At 45.6% G+C, this 13,315-nt stretch overlaps 1 protein-coding gene across 4 annotated transcripts in view; it reads right to left on the bottom strand.

The window, feature by feature from the left end:
• Nucleotides 1-13,315, bottom strand: part of LOC129820696 (unconventional myosin-XVI-like) — a 132,919-nt gene that overhangs the window by 109,092 nt on the left and 10,512 nt on the right. For all 4 annotated transcript variants that reach the window (XM_055877557.1, XM_055877556.1, XM_055877559.1 and 1 more), the window contains exons 2-5: nt 7,101-7,197; nt 6,768-7,029; nt 1,782-2,152; nt 355-1,653 (exon numbers count right to left, since the gene is read on the bottom strand). In XM_055877557.1, coding sequence (XP_055733532.1) covers nt 355-1,653; nt 1,782-2,152; nt 6,768-7,029; nt 7,101-7,197 — 2,029 coding nt within the window. The remainder of the gene's footprint in view (nt 1-354; nt 1,654-1,781; nt 2,153-6,767; nt 7,030-7,100; nt 7,198-13,315) is intronic.

Here is a 13,315-nt window from a genome sequence, read left to right as displayed (position 1 = left end):
GTTTAGCAACACACACACATGCACCCACACACACACGTGCACCCACACACACACGTGCACCCACACACACACGTGCACCCACACACACACATGCACACACACACATACGTGCACACCCACACATGCACCCACACACACATATGTGCACACACACACGTGCACCCACACACACACACACACATACGTGCACACACACAAAGACACACAAAGACATACAAAGACACAGTTCTGGAGTTTTCTGGGTCAAATGTGTGTGTGTGTGTGCATGGTCAGGGGGTGTATGAGACAGTGCGTGAAGGAATTCACAGAGGTAAATGGCATCTGTGTATGTGTGAGTGTTACATTGTGACTCACCTCCCTCCCTCATCTTGCGTCCTGTAGTGGTCTTCTTGAGTAGGCTGCGTCCAGAGCTGAACAGGGTGTTGAGCTCATCCAGGGCTGGCTGAGGACTGGTCAGGGGTCTCCCATTGGCTGGGTTGAACAGCAGGGGCGAGGATGAGCAGGAGTGGGCACGGCGCGGCTCTGGGCGGGTGGACTTGGCTGGAGAGTAGGGAGGGGGCTTGTCCCCCGCAGCCCTATGAGACGAGGAGGAGTAGGAGGGCTTGGGAGAGTCCAAGCCGCCCCCACCCGTGATAGAAGCAGCCCGGGTAAGGGAGAGTATGTTGGACTCTGGGGGGAAGGGGAAGTGGGATGGGGGGCGATAGGGGGGAGGCAGGGCATTGGCGGGAGGAGGGGGAGGCGGAGGGGTGAGGGGAGGAGTGGGCTTGTCTGGGAGGAGGACGGAAAGAGAGGGGGAGGAGTCAGCGCGCTGGCGGTAGTACTGAGGTGAGAGAGGGCTGTCTGGGCCGGCGTAGTTCAGGTTGGATTCAAACACAGGCAGCTTCTTCACCTCCAGAGGGGTGAGGGGCGACTCGTCAGATGCAGGGGAACAGGTGACAGGGGAGGGGGGGAACACCAGGAGAGGGGGGCGGTGGGTGAGCAGGTTGGGGAATGGTGCAGGGATGTCACACCCTCCTTCTTTACTATGAGGGGGCTTGCTGTTTCCTCCGGCGACAGATGTTTGGGCCTCCATAGTAGTAGATACACCCCCTGGCCCTGCCCTCTTCCCCTCTCCACTCTGAGAGGGAGACAAGCCCAACCCTAACCCCCCTAACATCAACCCTAACGCCTCCAGCTTCCCAGCTGCCTTCGCCGCAGCAATTGCCCCTCCCACAGGAAGTCCCGCCTCCTCGGGCAGGAAGTACTTCATCTCCTCGTAGACGGCCTCGGTGTCTCCCTGCTCGGGGCTGTCGGGGGGGTCCTGGTAACTCCCTCCCAGACTGTAACTCCTGGCCTGAGCCCCCACCATCTCTATGTACACATCCTCCTCATCCTGGTCATGGTGCAGGCTCAGTGTCGCCCCCTGTGGGCCGTCCACAGATGCTGCACGCTGCATCAGCCCTCTCAGACACCCCATACCCCCTAGCCCTCCAGTGCGGGACAGCAGGGCCAGTTTGACATCAGCGGGGCGGAGCTGGAGGAGGTTAAAGCCGGCAGCGTTGATCTCTTCATAGGAGCCAGTGAGCTTTGTGTTGGGGTTCCTCTTGGGCTTGGGAGGAGGCACCTTCCTCATGGTGGTGTAGTCATCACTGTGGGGTCGCGGCTTGGACAGAGCTGGGGAGGGGAGAGATGAGAGGAGAAACAGTTCACAACAGTCACACTGACAGCTGTGTTTTGAGGTTTATAGAAGCTAAGGTAATGATAGTTGAATAGTATGTCTTAATTGGGGTGTTATATTGTACCATCCGTAGGGGACAACTGTGTTTTGGGGGGGCTCCCTGCAGGGGACCCGTAGCCCTCGGGAGTGGGGCTCTCTCTCGGGGGTCCCAGGGTCAGTCCGGCGCTGACTGCCTCGTAGGATGCACTCAGACGAGTGCTGGGGTCCCGCTTGGGTTTAGGGGGAGGCTGTTTCCGTGGTGATGCCAGGCCTCCCCCATCCTCAGTGGTATGGGCTGCCTGTTGAAGGGCCGGTCTGATGGATGGGCCATGGCTGGAATGTACCAAGTTCTCTACAGCCAGGGGGATGGGCACTGAGCTGGAGCGGAAGTGGCGGATATTCCAGCTCCCCCCATTGACAGAGCCGTCTTGGTTTCTCCCGCTCTTCTCCACAACCCTACATGGGAAATCAGATTGACATGAGAAATAAATGAACATTACTTTTTTTTAAACAAGTCTTTTTCTCCCCATTTCCACAAGTCTTTCTCTCTCTCTATTGCTCTAAATCACTATTTTCCTCTCCTTTCATCCCACTTTCTGTATATTTCTATTCCCTATCTCCATCTCTCCTCCCTCTCTCATTTAAATCTCATGATGGACAAACACACCTTTTGTTGATATTTGATCCTGGTTCCAACCAAACATAATAAGATGGATTTTCCTTGAGAGCAACAACAATAAGATAATTACTTTCCATCTACAAATCCAGATTAACTTAATTATTCCCATCATATCATCCACAGACTCCACTCAAATGTATGGCTGCATCATCTGTTATGCCACATATACATTCTAAAGAGGCCAATACGGGGGATAAAGAGTGGAAACCCTATGGATTATTTCTGCTCTTAAATGTTTCAGTCTAATCGGCTGTAATATGATAATATGATATTCACTCTGTAGTTTGATATTTCCTTCTCCAATCTGGAGGAAGCCATCTGTTGGTCCCTCTGGACCAGGTGGAGGGAGGGTTGTGTAAAGTGTGAGAGAGATAGTGTGTCTGTGTGTCTGTGTCTGTGTCTGTGTGTCTCTGTGTGTTTGTTTGTCCGTGTGTGTGTGTGTGTGTGTGTGTGTGTGTGTGTGTGTGTGTGTGTGTGTGTGTGTGTGTGGGTTGGTTGGTTGGTTGGTTCTTACATCATTTGTGGGGACCTAAAAAGTCCCCAGAAGAATAGTCCTCTCAAGGATAGTGAAACAAGGAAAATTCTCCCTCGTGGAGACATTTCCCACGTCCCCATGAGGACAAAGGCTATTTTAAATGTAGTGGTTAGGTTTAGGTTTAGGGTTAGAAAAAGATAAAGATAAGGGGTTAGTGGTTAGTGGTTTGGGAAAATATGATTTTGAATGGAAATTAATTTTAGGTCCCCACGAGGATAGAATACGTGTGTGTGTGTGTGTGTGGTGTGTGGTGTGTGTGTGTCTGTGTGTGTGTGTGGAGGGCCTTTACAGCCTGAAGAGGTTTCCGACTGACTTTGGTAAGAGTGGGAGTAGCGTAGTAATCTGGCATGGGACACTCCCACAGGGATCCCAGCGACACAATACCTTCCACCCCTCCACCTCCCTCACCCATATCCCCCCTCCACCTCCCTACACACACCCTCCCTCACCCATATCCCCCTCCACCTCCCTACACACACCCTCCCTCACCCATATCCCCCTCCACCTCCCTACACACACCCTCCCTCACCCATACCCCCCCTCCACCTCCCTCACCCATATTTCCCTTCCACCTCCCTACACACACCCTCCCTCATCGATATTCCCCTACCCCTCTCTACACACCCTCCCTCACCCATATCCCCCTTCCCCCTCTCTACACACACCCTCCTTCACCCATACCCCCCTTCTACCTCCCTACACACACCCTCCCTCACCCATATCCCCCTTCCACCTCTCTACACACACCCTCCCTCATCCATATTCCCCTTCCCCCTCTCTACACACTCTCCCTCACCCATATTCCCCTTCCATCTCTCTAAACACACCCTCTCTAATCCGTATTCCCCTTCCCCTCTCCACACACCCCCTCCTCACCTGTTAACCCCTCCTAATGCTGATGACAGTATTAGTGTGTGTGGGAGAGCAAATGACTCTTGAGAGGGAGGAGGAGAAGGAGGAGGAGGAAAGGGGGGATTACCAGTGACATCCCCGACCCCTTCTCCCTTCTGTATTTCCCTCTCCCTCTTCTCCCTCTCCTTCCTCCCTGCCACTATCTTCCAGGCTCTGTCCCAGTAGCCGATGTCCTGTTAGCATACAAGGGCACATGGAAGACAGAAGCGCAGGTAAGAGTATTGTGTGTGTTCGTGTGTATGTTTGAGTCTCTGTTTATGTGTTTCCGCTCTCTGCAGGATGTACACCCCCAATGTTAATTTGAATTTTAAAACACAATCAGAATTGCAGCTGTTCTGGCCAATTGGAGACTTATCTCTGTCTGATTAGCATGTTCAGAAGGAATACAGGAATACATTCTAAAAAGACAGCCTCTCTCATTCTTTAGTCCCTACACTGGAAAACCATTTTGGGACAGTCTTACAATTCAAACAATGGTTGCCATGCCAACTACAAGCTATATGAAGTGTAAATCATAGTCCACTGACGCCAGGAAGGGATAGTCCGATGTCTCACTGTGACATAGATACACAGCTCTGAGACCACCACCCCCGGGGGACGCACAGCCCGAACACGCACCTTCGCACAATTCCCAACCAACGCGGCTCCGGTACGTGTTCTCTATTTATTGACAGTTGTTGACAGTTGTGGCAACAGTTGGAGAAATTGTGCTGAGAATTCGAAAAGTATGAAAGGCAACGGTCCAATATTCTACAACACTTGTGTGTACACGTACACATTTTGGACTATGATTTTACACTGCTGCTACTTGCTGTTTACTATCTATTCATAGTCCCTTAACCCCTTACTACCTCGACTAACCTGTACCCCAACCTACATGCACACATTACCTAAACCAACCTGTACCCCTACCTACATGTACACATTACCTCTACTAACCTGTACCCCTACCTACATGTACACATTACCTCGACTAACCTGTACCCCTACTTACATGCACACATTACCTCAACTAACCTGTACCCCTACCTACATGTACACATTACCTCAACTAACCTGTACCCCTACCTACATGTACACATGACCTCAACTAACCTGTACCCCTACCTACATGTACACATTACCTCTACTAACCTGTACCCCTACCTACATGTACACATTACCTCAACTAACATGTACCCCTACCTACATGTACACATTACCTCGACTAACCTGTACCCCTACCTACATGTACACATTACCTCTACTAACCTGTACCCCTACCTACATGTACACATTACCTAAACCAACCTGTACCCCTACCTACATGTACACATTACCTCTACTAACCTGTACCCCTACCTACATGTACACATTACCTCGACTAACCTGTCCCCCTACCTACATGTACACATTACCTCTACTAACCTGTACCCCTACCTACATGTACACATTACCTCAACTAACCTGTACCCCTACCTACATGTACACATTACCTCGACTAACCTGTACCCCTACCTACATGTACACATTACCTCAACTAACATGTACCCCTGCCTAGATGTACACATTACCTCGACTAACCTGTACCCCTACCTACATGTACTAATTACCTTAATAACTAACCTGTACCCCTATCTACATGCACACATTACCTCAACTAACATGTATCCCTACCTAGATGTACACATTACCTCGACTAACCTGTACCCCTACCTACATGTACACATTACCTCAACTAACCTGTACCCCTACCTAGATGTACACATTACCTCAACTAACATGTATCCCTACCTACATGCACACATTACCTCAACTCAACTGTACCCCTACCTACATATACACATTACCTCAACTAAGCTGTACCCCTACCTACATGTACGCATTACCTCGACTAACCTGTACCCCTACCTACATGTACACATTACCTCAACTAACCTGTACCCCTACCTACATGTACACATTACCTCAACTAACCTGTACCCCTACCTAGATGTACACATTACCTCAACTAACCTGTACCCCTACCTACATGCACACATTACCTCAACTCACCTGTACCCCTACCTACATGTACACATTACCTCAACTAACATGTATCCCTACCTACATGTACACATTACCTCGACTAACCTGTACCCCTACCTAGATGTACACATTACCTCAACTAACCTGTACCCCTACCTACATGCACACATTACCTCAACTAACATGTATCCCTATGTACATGTACACATTACCTTGACTAACCTGTACTCCTACCTACATGTATACATTACCTCAACTAACCTGTACCCTTACCTACATGTACACATTACCTCAACTAACCTGTACCCCCGCACATTGACTCGTTACCGGTACCCCCTGTGTATAGCCTCAGTATTGTTATTTTACTGTTTAACTTTTTATTTTACTTTTAACTTTATTTTATTTAGTAAATATTTTCTTAACTTAATTTCTTGAACTGCATTGTTTGTTAAGGTCTTGTAAGTAAGCATTTCAGGTCTACGCCTTTTATATTCGGGCGCATGTGACAAAAAAATGTGATTGGATTTGATAACCTTGAATGCGCTGCAGCTATAGACCAGTGTCGGCTTGGGGACAGTGCTGAAACATTAACACATGCTGATGTTTAACTCATTATAGTCACCAACCAGCACAGGCTCAATGACATCATAGCTCACACATCACATGACACACACACTGTACACACACTGTACACACACTGTACACACACTATACACACACTGTACACACACTGTACACACACTGTACACACACCTTGTGACCTCGACATCTCTACAGTATCTGTGGTTGATTGGGTGAGTTACTTACAGCCACAGAATATAGTCTAAATTCAATCCATTATCATTATATTACAACATACTATTAGCTTCAAATCAATGAAGAAACACAAAACCACCAGGAGTGACTTCTCTTCGAGGGTGAAAATGGTGGTCTATTACCTTTTGGGGGTGTCCTCTTCTTCGCCAACTGGCTCGGGCCTCTCACCGAGGGGCGGACTGTTGCTGTGTGACTCGTTGCCATGGCAGCGCTGGTGGTTGCTCTCGCGGGCGATGTCAGAGGCGTTCTGGATGACCAGGTGGTCGTAGGTGCACAGGCCCTGGTCTTCTGCCCCCTGGAGGAACCTCTGGATACTGCAGTCTTTTGTCGGCTGGGACAACAGTCTATGGCGCACACGCTGCCTGGCCAGCCAGCCACGGATCACTGACAGAGGATAGGGGGAAAGAGAGGGGTTAATAACACACAGACACACACAGGGATGCAAGTTGTTGTACCTTTCTGGCATATGATGATCTTCCTGTGTAGTTGGTGGCAGCGGTCGTTGAGCTGGTCAGCTTGCCAGTACCTCAGAAACACCTTACTGCTGCTCATCTGAGACAGAGACAGAGACAGAGAGAGAGAAAGGGAGAGAGAGAGAGAGACAGAGAGAGAGACAGAGAGAGACAGAGAGAGAGACAGAGAGAGACAGAGAGAGAGACAGAGAGAGAGACACAAAGAGAGACACAGAGAGAGAGAAAGGGAGAGAGAGAGAGAGACAGAGAGAGACAGAGAGAGAGACAGAGAGAGAGACACAGAGAGAGACACAGAGAGAGAGAAAGAGAGTGTGAGAGAGAGAGAGAGAGACAGAGAGAGAGACAGAGAGAGACAGAGAGAGACACAGAGAGAGACACAGAGAGAGACACAGAGAGAGAAAGAGAGTGAGAGAGAGAGGGAAAGGGAGAGTGAGAGACAGAGAGAGAAGCAGAGGGAAAGATAGAGAGAGACAGAGAGAGACAGAGACAGAAAGAGACAGAGACAGAAAGAGAGAGAGAGACAGAAAGAGACAGAGACAGAAAGAGAGAGAGCGATAGAGAGACAGATGTATATATATATATAGAGAGAGAGACCGAGAGGGAGACTGAGCGAGAGAGAGAGAGAGAGAGGGGGAGAGAGGGAGAGGGAAAGAGGGAGAGAGGGAGAGAGAGAGAAACCGTGAGAGAGAGAGAGGCAAACGGCAAAAGAAGCACAATTGAAATTGATAAAAAAACAAAACAAAAAAGATCACAGATGACAACTGGTTTGAAAATTATAAGGAAAAAACTTAGAACACTATCCAACCAAAAGCACAGAGACCCAAATAATGGTGAATTACGCCTTCATTACTGTGAGACTTTAAAACTCTATAAACGTACACTCAGAACCAAAAAAGCACAGTACAACAGCAAGCAGCTGACACTAATTGAGGAGTCCATAAACACAAACAACTTCTGGCAAAATTGGAAAAAACAAAAAATCTAAACAAGAGGAATTAGCGATACAAAATGGTGACATATGGACAACCCATTTTAAAACACTCTACAACACCGTTCAAATTGACACAAACGCAGAACAACGCCAAATTCATGAGAAGTTGAATGGATTAGAAAAAGCTATAAAGGACAATCAAAATCCACTGGACTGCCCAATTACTGACCAGGAGCTCTATAAGAAACTTCAGGCTCTCAAATTTAAAAAGGCATGCGGACCTGATGGCATCCTAAATGAGATGCTCAAACTCACTAGTGCAACATTTCAATTGGCTATATTAAAACTATTTAATTTGATCCTGATTGTAGGTTATTTCCCTGACATCTGGAATCAAGGACTCATAACCCAAATCTTTAAGAACGGTGACAAATTTTACCCTAACAATTACAGAGGCATTTGTGTGAACAGTAACCTGGGGAAGGTTTTCTGTAGTATTATCAATGTAAGAGTTCTAAACTTCCTTAAAACCTCTCTGGGATATGTGGGACGATAGCGTCCCACTTGGCCAAAAGCCAGAACAAATGTAGAGCGCCAAAGGCAAATATATTACTATAAAAATCAATCTTTCATGGAATCACACATGAAAGACACCAAATTAAAGCTACACATGTTGTGAATCCAGCCAACATGTCTGATTTCAAAAAGGATTTACGGCGAAAACACACCAAACGATTATGTTAGCTTAGTACATAGCCACAGAAAAACACAGCCATTTTCCCAGCAAAAGATAGTATTCACAAAAAGCAGAAATAGAGATAAAATGAATCACTAACCTTTGATGATCTTCATCGGATGACACTCATAGGACATCATGTTACACAATACATTTATGTTTTGTTCGATAATGTGCATATTTATATCCACAAATCTCGGTTTACATTGGCGCCATGTTCAGAAATGCCTCCAAAATATCTGGAGAAATTGCATAGAGCCACGTCAAATAACAGAAATACTCATCATAAACTTTGATGAAAGATACATGTTTTACATAGAATTAAAGATACACTTGTTCTTAATGCAACCACTGTGTCAGATTTCAAAAAAACTTTACGTAAAAAGCACACCATGCAATAATCTGAGACGGCGCTCAAAAATAACAACATTTCTCCGTCATGTTGGTATCAACAGAAATATGAAATTACATCATAAATATTCCCTTACCTTTGATCATCTTCATCAGAATGCACTCCCAGGAATCCTAGTTCCACAATAAATTGTTGTTTTGTTTGATAATGTCTACTTTTGCTAGCATGTTTAGTCCACATGTCCAAATGCTCGCGCAGATGCAGGCGAACTCGGACGAAAACTTCAAAAAGTTATATAACAGGTCAAATAAACTGGTCAAATTAAGTGGAGAATCAATCTTCAGGATGTTGTTTTTATATATATACAAAAATGTACCAACCGGAGCATTCCTTCGTGTCTGTAGAAGTTATGGAACGCAAGGCGATATCATGAGGAAAGCGCGTGACCAGGAACTGGCATTCTGCCAGACCAATGACTGAAACCCCTCCCATCCGGCCCCACGTCACACGAGAGGCTTCATTCCACGTTCTACAGACTGTTGACATCTAGTGGAAGGCGTAGGAAGTGCAAACATATCCATATCTTACAGGGAATTGAATAGGTGATGAGTTGAACGCTGACCAGTCTCAGAATTCTCACTTCCTGTTTGGATTTTTTCTCAGGTTTTTGCCTGCCAAATGAGTTCTGTTATACTCACAGACATCATTCAAATAGTTTTAGAATCTTCAGAGTGTTTCATATCCAATAGTAATAATAATATGCATATATTAGCATCTGGGACAGAGTAGGAGGCAGTTCACTATGGGCACGTAATTCATCCAAAAGTGAAAATGCTGCCCCCTATATCAAAGACGTTAATAAGCACAATGTCTTGAGTAAAACCCAAATTGGATTTATACCAAAACATCGCACAACTGATCATATTTACACCCTACACACCCTGATAGATAAAACATGTCCACCAAAATAATACCAAAATATACGCTTGCTTTATCGACTTCCAAAAAGCATTTGATTCTATTTGGCATACAGGACTGTTCTACAAAGTTATTGAAAGTGGTGTCGGGGGTAAAACATATGACATAATTAAATCAATGTAAACTGGCAATACGTGCAGCATTAAAATTGGTAAGAAAAGAACAGAATTCTTTAACCAGGGGCGGGGCCTTTGCCAGGGTTGCATTTTGAGCCCTGCACTCTTCAATATTGACATTAACGAATTGGCCACTATTCTAGAAAAATCCACAGCCCCTGGTGTTAGTCTCAAAAATTCAGAAGTTAAATGTCTAGTCTTCGCAGATGACCTATTCCTGCTGTCACCCACAGCACATGGCCTACAGCAGAGCCTGGACTTGCTAGAGCAGTACCGCCAGACCTGGGCCCTGGCAGTAAACCCCAAAAATACTAAAATAATGATTTTCCAGAAAAGATCCAGATCTCAGTGAATTAGACCAAAGTTCTCAATTGGTACAAAATATATAGAGTACTGCACACACTACAATTACTTAGGTTTAAAAATAAGCTCAACTGGACACCTTAATGAGGCAGTGAATGAACTGAGAGAGAAAGCACGCAGGGCATTCTACGCCATTAAAAAGCAAATTCAAAATGAAATACCTATTAAAATTTGGCTGAAACTAATTGAATATGTCATTGAACCAATTGCACTTTATGGCAGCGAGGTGTGGGGTCCACTTGCAAAATAAGATTTCATCAAATGGGACAACACCCCATTGAAACCCTGCATGCAGGGTTCTGTAAGATTCTCCTACATGTCCAGAGGAAAACTACAAACAATGCATGCAGGGCAGAATTAGGCCAATATCCACTAATAATGAAAACTCAAAGAAGAGCAATTAAGTTTTGGAAAAATCTAAAATACAGTGACCCCCTCTCATATCATTACCAAGCCCTGCAATGCCAAGAGCTGAGCAAAGAAAATAGTCCCCTCATCCAGCTGGTCCTGGGGCTGAGTTCACAAACCTGTTCTTCTAACACACTGAAGCCTCAGGACCAGAACATCCAATCAATCAGAATTAACCAAATTACAACACAGTCAAAACAAAACTACATTGCTTGTTGTGAAACACAAGCACAAACACAATGCAAATTGCAGTGCTATCTGGCCCTAAATTGACAGTACACCGTGGCTAAATATTTGACCATGGTTACTGATCAAAACCTTAGAAAAACCTTGACAAAGTACAGGCTCAGTGAGCACAGCCTTGCCATTGAGAAGGGTAGACGCAGGAAAACCTGGCTCCCTGTAGAGGAAAGGCTGTGCAACCACTGCACAACAGCAGAACCTGAGACGGAGCTGCATTTCCTGACAAAATGTAAAAAATATAAAAATATTAGAGAGTGTCATTTTCCCAAATTTGAAACCCTTATTCAAGGTTTCAAAGACCTCTCTGATGAGAGTAGGCTACCCGTCCTGTTAGGGGAGGACGCAGAGAGCTGTGGGTTGGCAGCGCACTACATTGCTGCCTGCCATAAGTTGAGGGACAGTGTCTGACAGACCAATCAACCTGCACATGTACATTACTGTATGTTTATTGTTATTGTTGAATGTATGGTTATTTTGACTCTTGGTTATTGTTGTTACATTTGCCCCGTTGACAGTTTTGATTCTAATTGTATTATATATTTTTATATTGTAAATATCCAAAATAAGCTTTGGCAATATGTACATTGTTACGTCATGCCAATAAAGCAAATAAAGCAAATTGAATTGAATTGAATTGTATATATATATAGAGAGAGAGACCGAGAGGGAGAGAGAGCGTGAGAGAGAGAGAGAGACAGAGACAGAGAGAGAAAGAGACAGAGAGAGAGAGAGGGAGAGAGGCAGAGAGGGAGAGAGAGACAGTTGGAGAGAGAGAGAGAGATAAAGCTAGAGAAAGAGAGAGAGCGACAGGTAGAGAGAGACAGAGAGACAGATATATATATATATATATATATATACATCTATATATATATATATATATATATATATATATATATATATATATAATAGTCTCTATATATATAAAGTCTCTCACAATAGAGACAGAGAGACATATATATATATATATATATATATATATATATATATATATATATATATATATATGAGAGAGAGAGAGAGAGAGAGAGAGAGAGAGAGAGAGAGAGAGAGAGAGAGAGAGAGAGAGAGAGAGAGAGAGAGAGCGAGAGAGAGAGAGTGAGAGAGAGAGAGAGAGAGAGAGAGAGAGAGAGAGAGAGAGAGAGAGAGAGGGAGAGGGATCGGGTTCAGTCAGTTTAAGGCTATAATGAGTTCACTGTAGTTATACTGAACAAAAAAAAGATTTTACTGAGTTACAGTTCATATAAGGAAATCATCACCTTGAACAGACATTTTTCAGTAGTAAGAACCTTAAAAGAGTGCAGACGGCCTTTGATCATTTATAAGGAAATCAGTCATTTGAAATAAATGCATAACGCCCTAATCTATGGATTTCACCTGACTGGGGTGCCAGGCCCAGCCAATCAGAATGTGATTTTTCCCCAGAAAAGGGCTTTAATTACAATCAGGACTCAGAACCCACAGTTGAAGAAGCCGGATGTGAAGGTCCTGGGCTGGTTTGGTTACACATGCTCTGCCGTTGTGAGCAGTTTCCCTCGAAGCTGCGCGCATGCTCAGGCGAGCAGTAGCCTCGAGACTGCCGTGGAGCTAACCGAGACTGCCCCGGAGCTAACTGAGACTGTCCCGGAGCTAACCGAGACTGTCCCGGAGCTAACCGAGACTGTCCCGGAGCTAACCGAGACTGTCCCGGAGCGATTTTGTTGGCGGCAGAATGCATCTTAGTAGGATTCTATTGCATTGACATGCACATTGACACGCGCAACTCAACTGTACTCTACACAGACCGGTGCTGCATAACCAATCAGAGCTGCAGTAGACCTATATGCAAATAAACCATTGCCATTTATGGATCAGTATGGATCTTTTTTTCTCTCTCTCGGAGGACCTGAGCCCTAGGACCATGCCTCAGGACTACCTGGCCAGACGACTCCTTGCTGTCCTCAGTCCACCTGGTCGTGCTGCTGCTCCAGTTTCAACTGTTCTGCCTGCGGCTATAGAACCCTGACCTGTTCACAGGATGTGCTACCTGTCACAGACATGCTGTTTTCAACTCTCTAGAGACAGCAGGGGTGG

The sequence above is a fragment of the Salvelinus fontinalis genome, chromosome 23, assembly GCF_029448725.1.
Source record: "Salvelinus fontinalis isolate EN_2023a chromosome 23, ASM2944872v1, whole genome shotgun sequence".
NCBI lineage: Eukaryota > Metazoa > Chordata > Actinopteri > Salmoniformes > Salmonidae > Salvelinus > Salvelinus fontinalis.
This window is presented reverse-complemented; position numbering and strand designations above follow the sequence as displayed.